The 24,195-nt window shown below is 39.5% G+C and overlaps 1 protein-coding gene across 1 annotated transcript in view; it reads right to left on the minus strand.

Moving 5' to 3' along the window:
* The window catches only part of PARD3B (par-3 family cell polarity regulator beta), a 2,156,380-nt gene that overhangs the window by 198,479 nt on the left and 1,933,706 nt on the right, over positions 1-24,195 (minus strand). The window contains exon 22 of the mRNA XM_077448525.1: positions 17,907-17,983. Coding sequence (XP_077304651.1) covers positions 17,907-17,983 — 77 coding nt within the window. The remainder of the gene's footprint in view (positions 1-17,906; positions 17,984-24,195) is intronic.

Genomic DNA, 24,195 nt, shown 5'->3' on the forward strand with positions numbered 1-24,195 from the left:
ACACCCTACAGTGTATAAGCCATTCTGATGAGGGATCAGCAGGGATGACCAGACGATAGTATTTGAAGAGCCTTGTATTTAGTTTATCCTGCCTTAAGTGTGGGACCCATTGATACACTGTACTAAACAACTTATAAAGGTGTCCTGATCAGGGGTCAGGCTAGAAGACCAGTTGCTTTAGCAGTAGTGGGACTACCACCAACCAGCAGGAAAGGTTCACAGGCAGTCACACTGGCTGATGAGGCAGGCTCACCTGAGGTATGGAGTATAAGTACTAACCGGTGTTCACCAGGGCTCCTGATGGTGGAGATGGATTTTGCTGCCAAGTCATAGTCCTCAGGATTGCCCCACCAGGAGGTGAGCAAACCAGGGTCCAGTAGTGGATAAGCAGGTAAGGATCAAACAGAAGTGTAGTCAGTAAACAAGCCAAAGATCAGTAATGAAAAATTGCAGGTTGGGATCAGGCAGAAGCGTAGTCAAGGAACAAGCAATGGGTCAATGATGAGTGGTAGCAAAATATAGATGGCAGTAGGAAAGGCACGAGCAAGATACTGGCTGAAGAGAGCGCAATAATCTGGCAAGCAGGAAGTGCAGAGACATGGCTTAAATCAGGAGCAAAGAGTTTAGGGCCTCAAGACAAACAAGGTTGAAGACAGGATCATTCAATGAATTGTCCAGGGACCTGTCCAGCATCCAAGGTAGCTCAGCAGGAAGAGACATTGCCTGACACAGCAGAGGTTCCCAGTTCAAATAAAGGCCCTAAAAAAAGGTTTCCTGAGTGATTGAAATATTATTTGATTGCCACAATTGGGTATGAAATGCTTCTTTTATTATATTAAGCGTTGATTTGTTCTTGGGCTGCTAAGGATAAATGAGCAGATCAGAGCTTGAATCCAGTCAGTGACCAGAGAAAGAGAAGGGGAGTATGTGAGCTAGTAGAAGTAGAAGTAGAAATAGAGGATGCCTGAGCTTGGGTGAGTAAGAGGGTATGTTCCCCATAGAACAATGAAATAAATATACGTTGGCTTGGTGGTCCTGAGTGCAGAAACGTCTTCATTATCATCTCATCTGGCAGAGGAAAGTTTTCAATTATTGACTTCTGTTTTTGGCCTGAGATATTTTGTGATCAATTGCAGAGAGCTGCAAATGTGGTTAGTGTTGGGGGAATGCAAAGCTGTAAAAATGGTGCTTCTTATAGGTTAAACAAAGTTAAATGATAACGATTATATGATGATGGCATTTTTTATTTTTTTTGTATTTTATTAGGCTCAGTCCATATCATTTCCAAAGAGCAGCAATCACTTAGTTAGGTGCACAGAGTACCACTAAATTTGTGTATCTGCATATGTTATTTATCACCGACAATTTACACAGCCCTTTACATATTGTTCAGTCACATCAGTCCTTGCCTTCCAGGAGCTTAAAGGGAGAACATGCCAACATTCATAAAGTGTCCTTGTCGGGATTCCAACCAAGAACTCTAGTGCTGCAACCAGAGGTGCTTACCACTTGGCTTGGTTCACACTTTGCTTTTGATGCTATTTTTAGTGCAATCATGTAGTGTGACTTTGTATATGGTTTGCATATTCCCACTGGAATCACACCAAAGTTGCACAGGAACCTTTTCCAAAATCACACCGCACAGGTGTGGCGGCTGGTGTTTTTTTTCTTTGTAGGAGGGGGCAAACGGTTCGTCTGTGGTGGCAATCCCCCCGGGACATCAAAGCCCCACACTTACCCCATCTAGGAAGCGTGTGGGCAGCATTTCCAGTGGCTTTTTTCCTCAACCTGTGGTGTGCACACTCCTCTTTCTAGGCGTCCAATAGCATTGCCTGAATTTTTAGCCAATCGGGAAACGAGTATCTGAGTATCCACGCTTCCTGATTGGCAGGAGGCGATTCAGTGTTAGAAAAGTGAATATTTATTTGCTTTTCTAACACACCTGCTTGGGCTCTGAGCGCAATGCCCTGCGCTCCAAGTCCACCCTATTTTGAAGCCTATTAGAGCCTATGGCTATAATCAGGAGCTTAAAAAAAAAAACACAGGACGCATGAATAGCGGCAGCCATGGATATATTCATGTTATATAGGGGGTGGCATGGATAGATGGGGCGGAGCCCTTAATGGATCTGAACAGGCACCATTGAAAATAAGGTGTTTTAACATATCATGCACTTCTGTGCAACTTAAAGCACATCAAAAAGATACCAGTGTGAACCAGCACTAAGCCAACGTACTGCCCAGGACAACATACTATGTACTATACAGCTTTTAACCAACAGGATACTGTTCCCACCATAAAAACACAAACTTAGTGATGTTTACTTCCCAGGTTTAAAGTTCCCACTCCTCTAAACAGGAGGAAGTGCATGGAAGCTTCCAGTTGAGACTGCAACAGGCAGAAAATAAAATCCCTCTCAACTTTAGAACTGTAACACCTTAGTGGTGCCATTGCTGTTACTGTTAAAGAGCAATTTCCATTTCAAGATCTTTGTAGTTGTAAAAGGAGGCACCCTGCAGCTTTGGCTAAGCTAGGAGGTTACACTGTGTGCTGCAGCAAACAGGCCCAGAGGTCTAGATGTGCCTTAGGGGGGCAATATGCCACTCTTTTGTCTGGCACTGCACATTTGGCTGCTTTCTGTTTTACAAAGAAAACTCCCTTATAGTATGAGCTAATTCTTAATAGCAAAATGAACTCACAATCAATGCAAAAAACAGGGGAAAACCATATATAATAAATCTGTGTTCACAGGATGTAAAATAGGGGTACCTAAAAATACATTAGGGGGCCCACTCACACCATAGCTACTGCATTGAAATGTACATTCAATGGCCACTTTATTAGGTATGCCTGTTCAATTGCTTGGTAACACAAATTGCTAATCAGCCAATCACATGGCAGCAATTCAATGCATTTAAGCATTAGGAGTGGTGAGGATGACTTGCTGAAGTTCAAACTGAGCATCAGAATAGGGAAGAAAAGGTGGATCTAATGCCGCGTACACACGAGCGGACTTTTCAACATCCAAAGTTCGACGGACTGAGTCCGTCAGACTATTCGATCGTGTGTGGGCTGCAACAGACTTTTGACTCGCCAAAGTCCGAAGGACTTTAGAATTTGGAACATGCTTCAAATTTTCCCGACGGAACTCCGCCGGACCCGGTCCCTTCGAAAACTCCGCTCGTGTGTATGCTATTCCGACGGACTAAAACCGACGCTAGGGCAGCTATTGGCTACTGGCTATGAACTTCCGTATTCGAATCCAGTCGTACGTCATCACGTTCGAATCCGTCGGAGTTTAGTGTGATTGTGTGTGGCCAAGTCCGCTCCGCCGAAAAGTCCGTCAGAACTCCGTCGGAACTCCGTCGGAACTCCGGCAGAACTCCGACGGAACTCCTTCGGAAGTCTGTCGGACATAAGTCCTCTCGTGTGTACGGGGCTTAAGTGACCTTGAAAGTGGCATGGTTGTTGGTGCCAAAGTATGCTGGTTTGAGTATTTCAAAAACAGTTGATCTACTGGTATTTTCGCACACAACCACAACTAAGTTCATCTATGAAGCTCTTCATGTCAGTGCATTGCATTACAAGATGGTGCATTGCATTGCTGAAAAATCCTACTCGATGTACGCTATCTTTAGTTTATTTGGAAAAAAAAATGTATTAAATTACCGTCAATGGTAATGCACTAGAAAAACACAGTATGTATTTTAACCACTTACAGACCGGACCATTTTGCTGGTCAAAGACCAGACCACTTTTTGCGATTTGGCACTGCGTTGCTTTAACTGACAATTGCGCAGTCGTGCGATGTGGCTCCCAAACAAAATGGACCTTCTTTTTTTCCCACAAATAGAGCTTTCTTTTGGTGGTATTTGATCACCCCTGCGGTTTTTATTTTTTGTGCTATAAACAAAAATAGAGCAACAATTTTGAAAAAAACGCATTATTTTTTTACTTTTTGTTATAATAAATGCCCCAAAAATATATAAAAAAAACATTTTTTTCCCTCAGTTTAGGCATATAAGTATTCTTCTACATATTTTTGATTAAAAAAAAATCGCAATAAGCGATTATTGATTGGTTTGCGCAAAAGTTATAGCGTTTACAAAATAGGGCATAGTTTTATGGCATTTTTATTAATAATTTTTTTTTTACTGGTAATGGCGGCGATCAGCGATTTTTATTGTGACTGCGACATTATGGCGGACACATCAGACATTTTTGACACATTTTTGGGACCATTGTCATTTATACAGCAATCACTGCTATATAAATGCAGTGATTCCTGTGTAAATGACACTGGCAGTGAAGGGGTTAACCAGTGGGTGGCAGTGTAGGGGTTAAGTGTTCCTAGGGGTGTGTTACTAACTGTGGGGGGCTGGGCTTTCATTTAGTGAACACTGATCTCTGCTCCAATCACATGGAGCAGAGATCAGCGTCAATAGATGCTAGGCAGAATGGGGAAATGCTGTTCATAACGGCATCTCTCCGTTCAGCCGCCCCGTGAGACGATCGCGGGTATGCCCACGGCGATCGAGTCCAAGGGACCCGCGACCGGACTCACGGGGTCCCGACCGGCAGCGCGCTCGCGATGGCAGGGCGGTATTAAAGATTGGACGTCCTGTACGCCAATATGCCTGCCCGTGCCATTCTGCCGACGTACATCGGCGTGCGCTGGTCGGGAACTGGTTAATAAATGTGCTTTCAGTCACATGTCCATAATTTCAGAGGAGGCAGTTAAAAAAACATTTCAAAACATACGCAAACCATGCATAAAATGCATCTTCTATTGCATTAAATTGAAATGTCTGCATTAATTTTGTACTATAAAATAAAATGCATATATGTTTTCTTACATGATGTTGTAAATGGGCTCTAATGTTATACTCATCACTGCAAAGGCTCTTTACTAAAGGATAAAAAAGCTTGGATAAAAAAAAAAAAGTACACTCCCATGATTAATAAATTCAAACTAAACGTTACTCAGTACCACTTTCACATCTACTCAGGAGAAGTCACTTGGCCACCCACACAAATGTTAATAAGCTCACAGCGAAGAAAGTGTTTTGTGGGCAAAGCCTTTATTTACAGGCTTGCATCGTTCCTGTGTTAAGTACGTTAGCACTTCATGACTAATGTTCACAAGGCTCTGTATCATGATACACGGTATGTTTGATCATTGCATGAAATGGCTTTCTCTCTGTGAGGTGGAACTGAGGTGAACTAGGACATGGCAGAGATGTCATGGTAAATGTAAAGTACTGTGCAAAGGTTTGAGGTGATGCTGATAAAGTAGCAGAAGGATGCAGCCTGAAATATACCATAAGAGGCAAACAGGTTCTTGCTGCAATGTGTGTATAGAAAGCTTTGCAAATATATACAGTTGTGCTCATAAGTTTACATACCCTGGCAGAATTTATGATTTCTTGGCCATATTTCAGGGAATATGAATGATAACATAAAACATTTCTTTCACTCATGAATAGTGTTTGGCTGAAGCCATTTATTATCATTCATCTGTGTTTACTCTTTTTAAATCATAATGAAAACATAAACTACCCAAATGACCCTGATCAAAAGTTTACATACCCTTGTTGTTTTGGCCTGATAACAGACACACAAGTTAACACAAAGGGATTTGAATGGCTATTAAAGGTAAACATCCTGACCTGTAATCTGTTTGCTTGTAATTAGTGTGTGTATAAAAGGTCAATGAGTTTCTGGACTCCTGACAGACCCTTGCATCTTTCATCCAGTGCTGCACTGACATTTCTGGATTCTGAGTCATGGGGAACGCAAAAGAATTGGCAAAGAATCTGTGGGAAAAGGTAGTTGAACTGTATAAGACAGGAAAGGGATATAAAAAGATATCCAAGGAATTGCGAATGCCAATCAGCAGTGTTCAAACTCTAATCAAGAAATGGAAAATGAGGGATTCTGTTCAAACCAAACCACGGTCAGGTAGACCAACTAAAATTTTTGCCATAACTTCCAGGAAAATTGTCTGGGATGCAAAGAAAAACACACAAATAACTTCAGGTGAAATATAGGACTCTCTGAAAACATGTGGTGTGGCTGTTTCAAAATGCACAATAAAGAGGCACTTAAAGAAAGATGGGCTGCATAGTCAAGTTGCCAGAAAAAAGCCATTACTACACAAATGCCACAAAGTATCCCACTTACAATACGCCAAACAGCACCGAGACAAGCCTTAAACCTTCTGGCACAAAGTCATTTGGAGAGATGATACCAAAATTGAGCTTTATGGCCACAACCATAAATGCTACATTTGGAGAGGAGTCAACAAGGCCTATGATGAAAAGTACACCATTCTTACTGTGTAACACAGAGAGGTGGATTGCTGATGTTTTGGGGATGTGTGAGCTACAAAGGCACAGGAAATTTGGTCAAAATTGATGACAAGATGAATGCGGTATGTTATGAAAAAATACTGTAGGAACATTTGCATGTATCAGCCAGGAAGCTGCGCATGGGATGTTCTTGGACATTCCAACATAACAATTATCCAAAACACAAGGCCAAGTCGACCTGTCATTGGCTACAGCAGAATAAAGTGAAGGTTCTGGAGTGGCCATCTAAGTCTCCTAACCTCAGTGTCATTGAGCCCCTCTGGGGAGATCTCAAATACGCAGTTCATGCAAGACAGCTCAAGAATTTACAGGAACTGGAGTTTTTTTGCCAAGAGGAATGGGCAGCTTTACCATCTGAGAAGAAAAAGAACCTCATCCACAAATACCACAAAAGACTTTAAACTGTGAGTGATGTTAAAGGGGGCAATACACGGTATTAAAAACTGGGGTATGTAAACTTTTAAACAGGGTCATTTGGGTAGTTCCTCTAGTCATTATGATTTAAAAAGAGTAAACACAGTTGATTGATAATAAATGGCTTCAGCCAAACACTAACCATGAGTGAAAGAAAAGTTTTAGTGTTATCATTCATATTCTCTGAAAAATGACCAAGAAATCATAAATTCTGCCAGGGTATGAAAAATTATGAGCACAACTGTATCTTCTTTAGCTTACTACCAACATTATAAATTGGGATGACTGGAATATGTTCTGACTGTTTTCCTGATATCAACTTTAAAGATGACGAATGGTAATAAAACAATTCTATTAACACAGTAAAAATAGGTTACCTCTAATGAAGTGTGCCCCATCTATGACTGCTGCTGCATTTGTTAAATCTCTTATTTTTACGCAGCCTACATTCCTATATTGGCACCGAACATCCACCACTGAGATTTACAATTCCGGCTGTAGTACAGATATCACAAGGGGTGGTCACCTCTTCCAGTCAGAAAAAGTCTTGAATTCTTTTTACAGATTTCAACACATTCTGTGAATGAAGGGGGTGCTGATGAGCATCATGATTTCCCGCCTCCAATTGCGTTTTGCATTTTGTGAAAGGGATTTAACCACTTAAAGGGTAACTCCACTTTCGTGGGGAAACAAAATAGCAAATAAAGAAAAAAGGAGGTCTAGGGCTAGAATTATTTCTCTCGCTCTAACAATCATGGTGATACCTCACATGTGTGGTTTGAACACCATTTTCATATGCGGGTGCGGCTTACATATGCGTTTGCTACTGTGTACAAGCTCAGCTGGGGCGGTGCGCTTTAATTATTTTTTTTTCTTATTTATTTTACTTTTTACTTTACGTATTTATGTATAGAAGAATATGTATTGGCCTAAACTGAGGGGGAAAAAAATTAATATATTTTTTGGGGATATTTATTATAGCAAAAAGTAAAAAATAATGTGTTTTTTTCAAAAAACTGCAAAGGTGATCAAATACCACCAAAAGAAAGCTCTTTGTTTGTTTGTTCGATTTGTGGGAAAAAAAAAGGACGTCAATTTTGTTTGTGAGCCACGTGGCACGACCGCGCAATTGTCAGTTAAAGTGACGCAGTGCCGAATAGCAAAAAACTCTGGTGTTTGGCCTGTCAAATGGTCCAGGGCTTAAGAGGTTAAAAAACTAATTTCTTCAGTTGAGGCCAATATATATTCTTCTACATATTTTTGGTAAAAAAAACATGTACAGTATGCTCTCTTGTGTTTTTCTTTTATAAAATGTTGCAATTACAACAATAAAATGGTTGATTCTGCAGAAATCCAGCAAGCTTCTCATTTTCTTTTAGTGAGCTAAAAGCATTGCCTCTGCTATTCCAAGCAGTGTTCTTAGACCTGCCTGAGATCTCCATTACTAGACTAAAAATATCTCCTACTTTCTTGGTTTTATTAGGCAAAAAAAAAATGATACATTCCTCTAATACAGGCATATCTCCCCGTGTTTGCTTTACCTAAGCTGCTGCAAGTACAAAAAATTGCGTGTTGACCCTGCCTCAAAGCCAGTGAGCTCCTAAATTCCTTTAACAAGCTGACAACACACTGTCTCTGCAATCCCAAGCAGTGGTAACCCCTGATGGACTACAGACCCCCCACTCTCCCTCATTTCCATAACATCTAGGCTGAGTCACAGCTGTGTTGCTGAAGCCCAGCTGAAATCAAAATTGAGCTGAGCTTTAAAGTTTGCAGCTGGAGCTGACATCCTACAGCTGTTCTTCTCAATGCTATTTCATATGACTGTCATACATTTAAAATCACATAGTGGCTCAGTTAATTTTATAGTAGTGAAACAAGTGTACTTAAATAAAGATGTCTGAATAGCTGGAATAAGAATGTCTTAATGTGTCTTGGATCTAGAGTTGATTTTTTAATCATAGTGCATATCTTCCAAAACACCTACATGTGGAAATATTCGATTTCTACAGCTTCTTGTCCTATTTATATCAGTTTCATTTATGCAATGTCTGGAAATAAAGAAGCCAAAGTTTAATCTTATAGATTCATAATATCTGGGTTAAAATAAAAGGCCAGATGTTCTGAAAAGACTGATTTTTACTTCTTTCACAAGCACAAAAGTAATTTTTTATTATTGTGTACGTTCTTCGCTTATAGGAGGAACAGAGCCACAGTTTGACACTTCTGAAAGTACCCACAAGGGGAAGTCTGATGTGGTATGTCGGAAAGATAGTTGAGAGATTTGTGCTGCTTTGTATTACTGGGCAATATTATGGACCCCCAGACCACCCTACATTCTGTGGGCATATAGAGTAAGCCCTTGTACACAAGGTCGGAGATTCCGACAACCAAATCTGTCGGAGTAATTCCGATGGATTAATTCCGGAAGAGGTCCGAAAGTGATGTTGCATACACACGGTCGGACTAAATTGTCGGAAAATCCGGTTGTACATAACGTGATGACGTTATTTCGTTAGACGGGACTACGTTCAAGCTAGTAGCCAATAGCTTTGGTCTAGGAATTTGATCTGAGCATGCGTGGCACTTTGTCCGTCAGAGTAGGCTACACATGATCGGAGCATTTTGTCAGAAAATTTTACCGCCAAGTTGGAAAACTTGGTCCATCGGATATTCCGATGGAAACAGTCCGATGCAGACCACACACAGTCGGAATATCGGACAAAACGGTCTGATAGGACACATTCCGTCAGAATCTCCGACCGTGTGTACAAGGGCCAAAACAGGTGGGCACCATTAGGTCCAAATTAAGTAGAAAATATAATTTTGCAGCAAGCCCAAGAAAAAGGCAGGGACTGTAGTCAGTGGTGTCCAGAAGTAATATAGCATTTTTAGGAGGATGGTAATTTTATTGGATTAGCCCATCCCACCCAGGAAAGGGCTGAGAAGAGAGACGCATATATGAAAGAAGAATAAAGGAGCATGACGTAACGCATTAATCAAGATAAAAAAGTTAATTCTAAACAAATTGGTATATACAAAGAAAGATACTAAGCCCTTGTACACACAGTCGGAGATTCCGACAACCAAATCCGTCGGAGTAATTCCGACGGATTAATTCCGGAAAAGGTCCGGAAGTGATGTTGTATACACACGGTCGGGCTAAGTTGTCGGAAAATCCGATTGTACATAACTTGATGACGTTATTTCGTTACGACGGGACTACGTTCAGGCTAGTAGCCAATAGCTTTGGCCTAGGAATTTGATCTGAGCATGAGTGGCACTTTGTTCGTCAGAGTAGGCTACACATGATCGGAGTATGTCCGATAGGAGCATTTTGTCGGAAAGTTTTACCGGCAAGTTGGAAAAGTTGGTCCGTCGGATATTCCGATGGAAACAGTCCGATGCAGACCACACACAGTCGGAATATCCGACAAAACGGTCCGATAGGAAACATTCCGACAGAATCTCCGACCGTGTGTACAAGGGCTAAGTGTTCATGAATAAATACATAACAATATTCTCATTTGATAAAATTGTAAAATTTGATGCCCATACAAGGGTTAAAATGAATAAATGGCTAACATGTTTTGAGGTTTTTTCTTCTTCTTTCATATATATAGCCTTTTGGACTTCCCCTAGTCAGTTTAGGCAGCAGGGTATGCAAGGTCACTTTATATTTATCATATCATTAGAAAATACTACTATCCTTTACTAAGGCCCCCCACACTAGTGCAGGAGAATATATTTTCTGTTTACACCTATAATGTTTTTTTTTTACCACACCTATAAGAAAGACACATAGTTGAGGGTGAGTCTGACTCCTAAGTAGTCTGATGTGGAGGTCAACAGGTGATACGGAAAACTGGAGCGAATATGTGCAATTGTTTCTGGTGAAAGTGAGATACTGAGTGCTCTAGATTTAGATGGGTTCACGTGGAGGCCCAGAAAGTCCATGAACTGAGTTGAAGATTCAGGATTGGAGGTTAGTAAGGACCAAGAGGGCATAATCTGTGAAAAAGTTAAGCTTATAATGAAGTCCATCATTCAAGACTTCCATTATGTTAGAGTTTTCACAGAATGCCATACCCAATGGTACTGTAGGGAAAAAAAGAATAAGTGATAGGGGACAACCTTGATGCCTACCCTGGAAAATATGAAAAGGGTGTGAGGAATAACCAGCATACCTGGCTATGACAGGGGGAGAATGCAATGCAAAGGTCCAATGGTTTGGTTTCCCTCACAAAATTAGACCAAACCCTCAATAAAGCAGACAGCCTGGCTGGACAGGAAATAGGGTGGAAATGAGTGCATCACAAACCTACTGAACCATACCAGGCTACTTGTATCCCAACACGAAGAGGGGAACCTGTAAGCCCTTGTACACACGGTCGGACATTCTGACAACAAAATCCGTCGGATTTTGTCCGAAACTGGTGTTGCATACACACGGTCGGACAAAGTTGTTGGAAAATCCAATCGTTTGTAACCTGATGACGTTATTTAGTTACGACGGGACTACGTTCAGGCTAGTAGCCAATAGCTTTGGTCTAGGAATTTGATCTGAGCATGCGTGGCACTTTGTCTGATCGTAATTCTCTACAAACGATCGGACGAAGTCCAATCGGATCATGTTGTCGGAAAAATTTTATATCCAGCTCTCAAACTTTGTTGGTCGGACATTCCGATGGAAAAAGTCAGATGAAGCCCACACATGGTCGGATTATCTGACAACACGGTCTGATCGGACATTTTCCATCGGAATGTCCGACCGTGTGTACAAGGGCTAACAGTAACGCAGACAGAAGTACAAAATCTTTGTTTTTTCTGAGTAGGGAAAGGCTAGAACCTCAGACAGACTTCTATTCTTGTCTGTTTAACTGTTGCAAATTTTCCATCACTTTATGTCTGTTAGAATAGGTATTACTAGAACAGGAAAGGGAAAACTCTCTAACAGAGCCGTGGATAGCAGTAATACCCGAGCTCTAACCTTTCATCACTCCATTCCAAAGTAGAAAACATTTTTGGCTATAGATATCATTTAAATCAAGGAGACCACTTCTATCTTGAAAAAAAATATTTCTTAGACTTAAATATTTCTTTATTACATTTAGTTAATGCCTGTGAACAATTAACAAGTGCTTCCTAATGAGTGTTTGTCTTAAGGTTTTTAAGTGTTGACAAGTACCTGTCTTCAGAATTTTAACACCTTCTTACTAATATTTGTAATTGGGCTTTAAAGATGCATATAAATGTACAACAAGCATTCTACAAGCTTAATTATAATTCTATTGATGCAAAGTAATAAAATCAGCTTAATTATGACACTTATGAGCTTGTCCTTGGTATCCAGCATCTTGATGTGAATGATCAGATCAGTAGGGATGATACAGCTGTGTTTTGACACCGACATCCATTTACAAAATACAGAATACAGCTATACTGATAGATGAGTTTATAAAAAACATTGCCTTGTGCTCCAGAACATGTAAACATGTGCCCAGAGAATGCTGAAACACTAGTTCGCTGGGTATGGAAACAGTTCATATTTTAATGACTGAAGTCCAAGAAGTGTATGATTTGTAAGTTGCAAAACATTTCCAAGATATTTAAAAAAATTAGTTGATCCAAAAAGGCAAAACTTACCCCACTTGGGGACTTGAGTGTCAAGGTCTCTTTGTTCTTTGCGTTCCTGGCACTCACACCTATCGTAGGCACTTAGAAGGACTCCTACTCACGCTGAAGGAAGTGGAATTTATTTTATACTATGGACAACATAACAGGAAGAGTGGGAACACCCAAAACTCCAAGACAGGAAGGACCAAAGCCAGGAGAGGGGATATCTGGCTACCAGAGTCCCCAAGAGATATAAGAAGCCAACAAGTGATGCCAATACTTGAAACATCACTTGACCCTGGACCAAAGTTCCTAGGAAGAGTCATTGTAATGATCAAGAAAGATGTGTTTGACAAATAAATAATTTATTTTAATAACTATCTAAAATCGCTATAAAGATATTTCACTATTTTTTTTTTTAAATTAGCAGTTATTTACTAAATAAACATAATTCCAAAATCCATATGTCATATTTTTTTTTTCACAATTATATCAGTGTTCATTTGTTATTAAATTTAGACTCAGATGTGCATAACAATATGCTGAGGGTGAATGTGGTAACATGACAAAGCTTAAAGCATGAAAATTGATCCAATTTGCTGGAGAATTTATGCTTGCACATATATATACTGTGTATATATATTAATTGGTTGTGAATTATTATACTTTGCATATTATCGTTGATTTCAAATTGTGTTATTGAATAGGCCTATAGAGAAGTCATATCTCAAAGTTTGGCTATCAATTGGAATTTTGTTCCCTTATCTTATCAACAACTATGCCCTAATATTAGGAGCTGCTTTGGAAAATCTATTTGTCTGCTATAACTGCGTGCTGTAAAAAAATGTTCCATTCTTTCACGTGAGGTGGCAGTGACTCAGTAACAGGGGGAAGTGAATGGGCTGCAATGGACACCCATTATTATACCCATTATTATATGCCAAAAATCTGTTACACACCAATAGCTGCAAATAATCCATTTGCGGTCTAAATGGCTCAGAAAGCCAGCTCTCTTTTCTTCTGGCAGAGCCTTAGTATTAGCATCTGCCTGTGAGACTGTCATTTGTAGCACAGTATTTAAAAATATTTTGTGGGTACAAGGACTGTGGACGAAGTGTGCCATATAACTTGTTTTTCTGTTCTATGCCAGGGTGCCCTAGGTTCTTCCTAATCCTAGTCTTGTTCACATTTTTGGCATGCTGCTTTGATTTGTTTAATTGTAAATTAAAGTAGATTACATGTCATGAGTATTATTAATGTTTACACATTGTTTATACTATATAAATATTGATTACAGTGCCTTGATAAAGTATTGATACCGTCAACATTTTCTACATTTTGTCATGTTGCAACCAAAAAATGGAAATGTATTTTACTGGGATTTTATGTGATAGATCAACACAAAGTGGCACATAATTGTGAAGTGGAAGAGAAATGATAAATGGTTTTCAATTTTTTTTATAAATAAATATGTGAAAAGTACGGGGTGCCTTTGTATTTAGCCCCCCTTTACTCTGATACCATGTGCACAAAAGTCTAAACTTTAAATTGCCACCTAACCAGAGTTTATGACTTCATCTGGCTACAAGCCTCATTTGTCTCCTATTGTATTTTCACTATGCATTAATAAGGTTACAGCTTCATGTTGGAAGAACGAGCTATATGAGAAATGTTTAACGGCTGCAGACGTACAAAGGTTACTAAAACAGATTTGTCAGCTTTGTATCCAAACAACTAAATATGCAACTGAAATGGGTATACATGGACTGTTTTATCCGTTTAAACATTTGCAGCTACTGTTTCTGTTTAGGAACCCCTGTCACACTGCATAAGCAGTGGATGTTACCTTTCACTGCCTCTGAATGGACAATAAAGAAGGAAACTTTTCTTGGTAGTGGTCCCACTACACAGAAGAATAATGTAATATTATGTGAAATAAGCAAGATAAAGGTCTTGTTTTTAAGTGGATATGTGTGTGATTGTTTTGTATTACTATACTGCCTTTACACTGATCCCTGTACCAGGTAGTGGTGACACATTGGGAAGTATCCCTTAGAAACAGCTGCTAAATGGCAGATCCTGTGGTTACAATTTGTCTTCAAATGAAAGTGAGCAGCTACAGATGTGCAACGCTATCTTAGATTTGGATTGAATATAACTGATACATCAGAACCATGTGCTGCTCTCTTATAAGCAAGCCCCAGGGTTAGACTAATAGTACTGTGTAACACAGAGCCCAACATGGATTATGGTGCTTATTAATCCTTCCTCCACCAGCTTGTTTAGACTTTGTCTCCAGTTTATTAAGTATAAAAATTGCTGCTAATAATGATAATGTAAAATTGAAGTCCGGAAATATATTTGTGTAATGGCTTTTCAACATTGCCTTCACAAAAAATGAGGTACTTAGTATTTTTTAATATTCCATTTTCCAGGATAACTCACGAACAAGGTCAGTTAGTCATTGCTATATGGCCTACTGTGTGAAAAATCTCAAGATACACTGTGGCACATTAGGATTCTCCCATATTCTTGCTTGTTAACTGAGTTAATATGGCTGTAACAGTTTTATATATGCACCAAAGGGAAGCCATTTTCTTCCAGCTTTATTATTAGCAATCTGTTCAGCTCTAAAATGGAAAATAATTATAATAAAAAGAACATAATAATAACACAGTAATCCCCAACCAGAGTAGCCACAAAGACCTTCATAAAAAATATTTCATTACATTTTTGACTTGCTGAATATCAATGACTATGAAAATGTAAAACACCTAAAATGCTGGATCAAACCTTTCAGTTAGGATCACAGCAGTTTTTCATTAACCTTTAAATATTGTATACAAATTTTGCAAACTTTACACTTTAGGTTGCCTTATACATAGGGAACCTGCTCAGGGTCAATTAGTCAAGGAAAACCCAATGGTGCTAAAAAATATACCGTGCTACATACAGGATATATATAAAAAAAAAAATATATATATATATATATATATATACACAGACATTCCAACCTGCAAAAGCTAATTTCAGGGAAGTGGCAAACCAATTTCAGGGAGGTGGTGCCGTGTGGCACTCTGCTCCGTGCAACCCCCACCACCATCAGAGTTTGAAGAGTTCCCCTTAACATCAGGGCAGCGGAAACAGCAAATGGTCTCAGCCAACCTTCCAACAGACATTAGGGAGGGCCATTGCGATCTGGATGCATACAGAGAAATGGGGAAATCACCTGAAATGTGTACTCCCAATTTGATCAGTGCCCCCTGCCCCCAGACAAGGTCACCTGGGAGAATAATTGACTGGTCAGGATTTCCCACCAAATTATTTCACCTGCCTCCCAGGTATCAGCTCCTCTATAGCTCTCATGCTCCCACCATGTGTGTACACCACTCAGGGGCTGCCTGCATGGTGCCCAGGCATTGTGTGGAAGCACATAGAGAGCCAGGCAGGAACAAAGTGCTGCCAGAGAAGACATTGCAGTGTATAACACAGTAATGAGCACCATCCTCACGCTCACCAGCTCTCTCTCACTCACTCCTGGACTCAATTTTCCCTCTGTTTCAATCCAACACCAGCTCCCTCCACACAGCTGCTGCTCACTTCCCATTTGCTGTCCCAGCTTCCTAACTCTCTCTGAGTTGGACTGGCGGAGGGCAGGGCGCTCAGTGATTGTGGGAGCGGAGGGCAGAGTAACACATAGGAAGTCTTGTGCTGCACCTGCTTTGGCACAATCAATCCCCATAGTGATGCTACTGCCTTCACTGGCTGGGAGGAAAGGGCGGCTCTGGTTGCTGAGGCTGTCAGCCAGGAGATCTTGCCACACTCGTGGGTGTCCATGAGCCGACTGTCGAATGCGGGAGACTCCTGCGAGTCGAGGGAGACTTGGGATGTCTGATATATATATATATATATATATATATATATAAATACATGCAAACTCCAGGCAGGTATTGCCATGGTTGAGATTTGAACCGTCACCCCTAGCGCTGCAAGGGAAAGTGCTAACCAGTTAGCCACTGGGTACGTAAATTAACAGACTATATAAGTGCCTGAACTGAATTTATTTTATATATATATATATATATATATATATATATATATATATATATATATATATCTATATCAAGGGATAGTATGGTTATAAGCCAGTGCAACCAGTCCTTTGCTCTCCCTTTGCATTATCTGCCTTTTGTCTGTGCCATGTTGCTGATGCAAAAAAAAAAAAAATACATTCAGATGCTAACAAGCCTGGCCATATTAGCAAGGGTGTATTATCTTCTCTTCAGTTCTAACAAAACTTGTGACTGACTGAAATCAGAGGTTCCCATACAGAATAAGGGCTAGTAGTAGCATTGCCATGTATGTATGTATGCATGTTTCCCATGAATTTGCAGAGGATGTGTTATAACTACAGTATGCAAAATACTTAGAACGAGGCCAAAAATCTTTCTTTCCCACTTCTCATAAAAGGTTTGGCAAGTCTGAATGAGGTTTTGTTGTGTTTATAGCTTTTGCCTAATAGAAAAGTCAGCAATTAAAGCGAGAGTGAAAAGAAATATCCTAGAGGGGGGGGGGGGGGGTCAGCAACCTGTATCCTGGACAGGTGACTGGTAGATAACGGTCTAGGCTTGCTGGCCCGCCATCCCAGAGCAGCAAACAGAGTGCAATGCAGAGGAATTACTTGTGCAGTTAGAGCTGTTGTGGGTAGCACGATTTGCATAAGCCAATGACTCCTCTGTAGTGCAGGCTCCTGTCCCATGTGGAGTTATATCAACTGCGCTCTTTCCTGTGGTGGCAGCAGCAGGAAAGAAGAGATGTTCAGGTCAGTGTTAAGCAAAACAGTGGACATAAGGGTAATAGGCTGCTTTTACACTGATGTGCTGCGGTTCACCCACACCATGGGTGCAGTGCAGTGTATCTTCAGCTTTTCTGTGGGTTTGCTGCACTTATCCATAGACTTATATTATATCCTGTATGTTTGCCACACTTTCAGAAAGTGCAGGATATAATAGAAATCTATGGCTAAGCACAGCTTACCCAGGAAAGTTGCAGATGCACTGTGCTGCAGGTAAACAGCAGCACATCAGCTTGAAAGCAGCCTTATAGAGGCCTCAGAACAGTAATGGTTAATTTATATTTGCAGTTTGGGGGGGTGGTAAAAGTTAAGATGTGTTTTATCATCCCTGCCCCAGCTGAATCCACTTTAACTGCAGTGGCCAGGGGTGTAAACATGTAGCAGAGACAGAAGAAGTTATACACCCTGTCATGGTTGGTGAGTGTAGCCCCTGCTAAGCATGACCCAGTCAAGTGGATGAGGGTACACTGCAAGTGCCCTGCTACCTTATGCAGTACAGCAAACAAGGGGTTACAGCAGGCAGCATTGTGTTTCTTTAACAGATACTTTTTTTTTCTATCTTCACAACTTTATGGCTATGCAGTGTAGGGGGTTAGCACACACAGAATTCTAATTAGAAAGACAAGGTCTCGTGCATGATATCATTCTACCTGGGTAATGATGCATACTGCCTTTCCATCCCTTCATACGAGAGATTGCGGGTTCCACCAGGACCTCGTGCTGGGACCTGCGAAAAAAAAAAGATGGGATAAACACACAGAGCAGATTCCACAATTTAATCGCAAGATGTCACCCTGGAACAACATAAATGTAACAGGAAAAAAGGTAGCTGGGTCAAATGACTTTTACACCACAAAACAAAAACCGGGATGCTTGATCCTTAGAAATGACTTTTGATATTAAGGCTTTTAGGAGTAGAGACATTACTCAGCTCAGTGACGCCATTGCTAGCAGATCGATGCAGCAATTTCACATTTTTTCTTTGTTGAGCAGTGTGAACTTGATGAAATAAAGTGCACACAAAGGTGAAGGCCAAATAGCAAGCAAGAAGGTATTACAAAGACAAGATATCAAACAGCTTAACCATACCAGTCTGCAAGTGGATTAATATCTCACCTGCATTGTCAAAGTACTCTGTATGTTCTTTGGACATGCACAGGCAAACACTCAATCAGTCATAGAGAATATGAAGGTAATCCAAAGAAGTCAGTTGGTAACATTATTTATTCTTCTCACTTTTTAAGTTGATGAAAGGTAAGATATGCCTGACTGCTAACATGACAACTAGTTCTGGACAATAAAATTATAAATATAACTGAATTTTTGACTGCTCACGGTTGGTATGGGGAACGCATCGTAAATTTTGTTTGAATATCAATAAATCATTTATTTAATTTCCCCTTGTCTTTCTACATTCGTAATGATGAGACATTTTGAACTGCAACTGGCTAGATCTCAGGAAGGGGATGTTTAGCAAACAAATTATAATTTGTAACAAACATCATCCACTGAAAGATGCAGTAACAGTTTTACAAGGATTTCCATAATGCATATTAACTATCCCAGTAGAAAATGATTGGCAGCACTTTTCATGTTTGCACCAAACAAAGGGTCAGGTATTGGAAGAACTGATCTAAAGTGGCTTAAAATACCATGACAACAGTCAGGCATATGGGTACATTAGATGTTCTAAATTATAAAAATATATGTTTATAATACAACCATACATCTTAATTAAATTAAGAAAATATTTATGTAAGAAATATGCAATGTTATAGATAATACAACCAACCCCCCCCCCCCCCCCTTCCACCCTCCCTATTTGCATAGACATAATAAATGTAAGGCACATAAAAGTTAGGCCTTATATCCCTGATTAAACCTGTTCTGCTTATGTATAAAATCAAATAAGTAAATACAAGACAAGTTTGGGCCAAAATCCATCTGAAAAAATCGGACGGATTTTGTTGTCGGAAAGTCCGATCGTGTGTATGGGGCATTATTCTTAAGAGCTTGACAGAAATTGGACAACGAAATGGCAGTTTTACATCAGAGAGCAAGGACAGCCACAGCAGACTACTGGGAAATTTCTATCTGCCAATCAAATTGGCCTTTTATCACTTCATGAAAAAAAAATTGTGCCAAATCTAAAAAAAAATTAAAAGTATAATGAATCGGATGGGAGTGCTGCTGCTGTATGTAACACAAAAATACACAGCCAAACATGCCCTGCTAGTATACAATGTTGCTGAAACATGAAAATGCCCTTTCCCCACTGTATGGTCATTTCCTTAAATTTTATTTTTGCATGAGTCAACATTCCCACCCAAGCCTAATTTGACAGTAGTTTGCCTATTAGCCCTAAAATTGAATAGAAGTTAACAACAGGATTTGCCGTCCCCCCTCCAAGCCCCCCACTCAAATAGACTTAAATTGTAAAATTTTGAAACACCGAACCATAAGGTTAATCAAATCTTGGCAGATTCACCGATCACTAATAAGCAACAAAGGGAATAGTGTACTATTGAGGAGATATTCAATTAACACCTAACACATAATAGGTTTTCAGAACCAAGGCACTCACTGCACAATAATTCAGAACTTGGAAAGAGTCCATGCCTGTATCTTTATTGTTCAAGTGCCAGCATAGCTCCCTTATACAAGAAAATGATGCTACTCTATATCATAGAATGATATAGACAGCTAAGAATAAAAAGTCAGGGTGAAAGCACTTCAGTTATTAACACTCAGCTAGAACACTATAGCCATACTCCAGTTTGTTTTCCAAGGAGTAACCTTCGTTGGTGGATGCATAAAGCACTATGAAAAGCCTCACACAGGGAGGGCAAACAGCACAAATACAGATGCTTTTAGGCCACTTTTAGCTCTGTTCCCAGTTTCACCTGCACAACCAGAGCCGAAGCTTTGAGTGTCTAGTTAAAAGGATGCTATTAGTCTTTTTTTCCCTCCCTCTCAGTAAAAGCAGAAGTCTGAGAGAGGCAATTTCAGTGTCTCTTGCATTAAGAAATGTTCCTATGTCTTGGCATTGCTAGTACCAGCATCTTTTGTTAAAGAATATGTTAAGAGACCTCTCAGCTGCCTCCCCTTCACCAGATTAAAGCTCTGGTCTGAATCAGCGCTGTACAGTATATGGAAGGTGCATTAAGACATAAGTACTCAAAAGTCTTTACAGGCTGGTTTCTAATTGACGATAACCTTAATAGCTTTTCACATGCTGTCCTGAAAGGCGGCTATGCTGCTGGCCTCCATGGCAAATGCAGGTCCCTTATCCAGTGCTGCTAATCCAGAACATACAATGATGCTAAAAGGGTAACTCCAGAAAAAAAAAAAAAACGGGATTTGTGTAAGTATAAAAGATGCCTATATTAGAACTCATGTAAGAAAAAAAAAAAAAAAAAATATATATATATATATATATATATATATATATATATATTGCAGGACAAGAAATAACCATCCTCCAAAACAGATAAGGCCCTATAGGGGTCCTTCCTTTATCATTTCAAACAAAGAGAACTAAACTAAAAGTGTAAGTTTAAACAAATCTTGGAAACCCTTTCTCAATTTGACACATTTTTGATGTTTTTTCTTTAGAGCTATAAAACAAAATGAATAAACTGCTAAAAAAAATTAGAAGAGATATTGAAAACCTTTGGCGATATATAACACATAACAGATCACCCAAGCAGAAAGGACAATTTTAATAGAAAAAACACATTTTTTTTGAACAAACAAACAAGCTGTTTTCTCAGGAGATGAAAGAATAGAATATTGGCCTCAAAGGAGTTAAGTTTATTCTTGGATTCCGAAGAATATTTTTTAAATCATATTACTTCTTCAACTGTTCAGACTCTCTCCTATATATCCGCTCTTTACAGCACAATTCTTTTTTGAGCTAGGCATACAAAAAATCATACACAAAAACAACAGAAGGGAATAAAAGCTCAATGTCTCCTTCTTGCATCTGTGTGTGATTTGATAGACCAGCTGCCGCTTCTCCTAGCAGTTATGGGCAAGTTAAACCTTGGAATAAATTAATATATTTTGTTTTGATGGTAAAACATATTAACCCATGAAGTACAGTATATTTTTTCAAATCGATTTTAGTGGTAGTTATCTATATCTTTTGTTTCAAATGACTGCCCTGTGTAATGTGCAAGTTCATTTATGTGGAAAGCTATGAACATTATGCAAATATTTAAGGAACTCGAAACAACTTTCAAGGGTCTAAGAAACACTTGTGTGAAAAGTTGTTTCTGCTATGTACATGACACAGAGATCTCAGCAAATATGAAACCACACTTCGAACAATGTACTACACAGAACTCAAGGTTCAGTTTCGTAAGAATTAAATAAAATTTGTCTTTTGCTGATGATAAATGGATTGTGTGGAGAAGGTAAACCAGCAATGACTAACAAAATCTGTATAACTGGTCACAGGCATTTGGAAAGGATTCCCATAAACTGCATGTTCACTATACAAAGTAAAAGTTGGTAAATATTTTTCCTGTATAAGGGAAATTAAAAAAACGTTTAATAGCATGTGATTGGGTTTTCACAGTGAACACAGGCTAACCTACTTCACTTTTGCAACGTGAACATTTGCTTTGCTAAGTAAACCATCCCTATTTCCTTAGATCTTGTAGCACCTTTACAAGACTGTGATATTTTGTGAGCTGAATCCCAAAAAAGAGAAAATGAAGGAGCAACAATCTTTGTGCATTTAACCACTTTAGCCTATATATATATATATATATATATATATATATATATATATATATATATATATATATATATATATATATAAAAAAATATTTGTATATTTTTTAACCCTTTTTCTGTCTCATTTTTTTTTTCTCAACTCATTGTTTTTTCATGGAGGGTCTGGATCTGATCAGTGGCGACCAAATTCAGACCACATGCAGATTTCCAGCAGCATATCACTAAAGCAGAGATCTATTGCTGTATGGAGACTTGGAGAGGCTGGACTGAGGTACAAAAGCCCCTATACCGACAGGAAGTGCTATGATGTCACTGTATTCCATATAAACACAACAAGGAAGTGTTCTATTTTTTAAAATCAGATCATTTTTATTGTGAACAAGCACAAATAAACAAAAAAACCAAACAACTTTTTTCATTTCACAAGTTTGGTGCCTATGGTATTTTCATGTAATACTGAGCACTTTTAGTTTTCACTTTATTTGGGTGAGATATTTATATCCTAATATGAAACATTAGGGATCGCGCAGTTTTTCTCTTTTTTCTATCAATGTTAAATGACCATGTGGTCTGATATGATATTTATTCATACAGTAACTGCACAATCGGAAATAAAGATATGATTGTATAATAAGGCAACTATGGTTGCAATTCTTTAGTCTTGTTGCATATCATGTGTGACCTCTTTTTGTCTTTCTTTCCCTTTCTGCTCCCAGCCCTGCCAGGATCACTGAGCAGAATAAGGCACCATCATCCCCTAACCAGCGGGGAGTGGTTGCTGGTGTTGTCCTGCCCCCTAGGATTATATTGTGGACCAGGCGCAGTGGAGCTAAACCAGGGCATGTCCAACCAGAGATCCCATATATTCTCAAATTTTCTTGGACTACCTCTGTGTTTGTATGTGAGTTTTTCTCTAATAAGAAAGTCATTTACGGGTGTAATCCATTTTGTCTGTGAGGGGAGCCATCGTAGATAGCCATTTTCTATCTATAAGTTTCCTAGCTAGGAATAGTGCCCTGAGAATAGCAGTATATGTGTGGGGTGTGTTTTGTTCCTCATCCAGCCAGGCTAATAGACAATGTTTAGGGTCAGTTATAAGGTTGAGGTTCCATATGCTATTGATAGTATTTATCACTGCTCCCGAATACCTTTGTAGTTTCGGGCATTTCCATAGCATATGGACAAGTGCACCACTGTCAACAAGACAGCGGGGGCATAGTGGGTCATCTCTTCTGTGCCATCTATGTAATTTCTTAGGTGTGCAGTGAATAATGAATAGTTGTGTACGTTTTTGAGAGGAGGATAGTATGGTGTTCCATTTCTCGTCTGAAATGCGACCTATGTCATCCCCCCAGCCAGCACTACAGTTCAAAGTCATTGCTTTTGACATATGACACAGAAGAGAGCTATATACAGAGGAAATTTGTCCCTTCCGGGATGATGACATAGTTAGCTGTGTAAGTACCATGGGCCTGGTTAGTTCCAAAGTGGAGGTCGTAGCTTGTGCCGCTATAGCATGCCTAAGTTGTAGGTACTGGAAGAATGAGGTATTTGGCAAGTTTTCTGTGTGTAATGATTGGAAGTCTCGGAGTACGCCCCCGCAATATAATTGTGGAATACAGTTTACTCCGCTCCTTGACCAATTGGAAAGGTTCTATAGTTTTTTTTAGTTCTGGGTAGTTTTGGTTATTCCAGATGCGTGACCAGTTTGTGTAACCTGTATATTGCAGATGTTTGGTTTTATCCATATTCTATCTATAAGTAGTAATGTGGGGTATTGGGGCAATGCTCCCAGTTCACCTGCCTCTATACACTCCACAAGCCCATCAACAGACATCTGCGTGCAGACGATGTTCCGAATGGGATCAGAGGACTCAGGGTAAAGTCAGCCAGTTAAGTGTTGCAGCTGAGCCACCATAAAATAATAAAATGGGTTTGGTACCGCTAGGCTACTCGAGTCCTTTGCTTCCTGTAGGGTTTCCAATTTGTTTCTTGGAACCTGTTTCCTCTATATCAATTTGTGAAAAATGATGTTACACCTCTTAAACACATGTAGAGGGATCCATAGAGGGGCATTGTGGAGTGCATATAGTATCTGTGGGTTCCAGATCATCTTTATTAAGTTGCAACGGCCGACTACAGAGAGCAGCAATTTAATCCAGCTAGTTGTTTTTTCTTGAAATTGTTTAAGCAATG

The sequence above is a fragment of the Lithobates pipiens genome, unplaced genomic scaffold (assembly GCF_037356315.1).
Source record: "Lithobates pipiens isolate NorthernLeopardFrog02 unplaced genomic scaffold, aLitPip1_a1.2 Scaffold_22, whole genome shotgun sequence".
In the NCBI taxonomy this organism is placed as follows: Eukaryota; Metazoa; Chordata; class Amphibia; order Anura; family Ranidae; genus Lithobates; species Lithobates pipiens.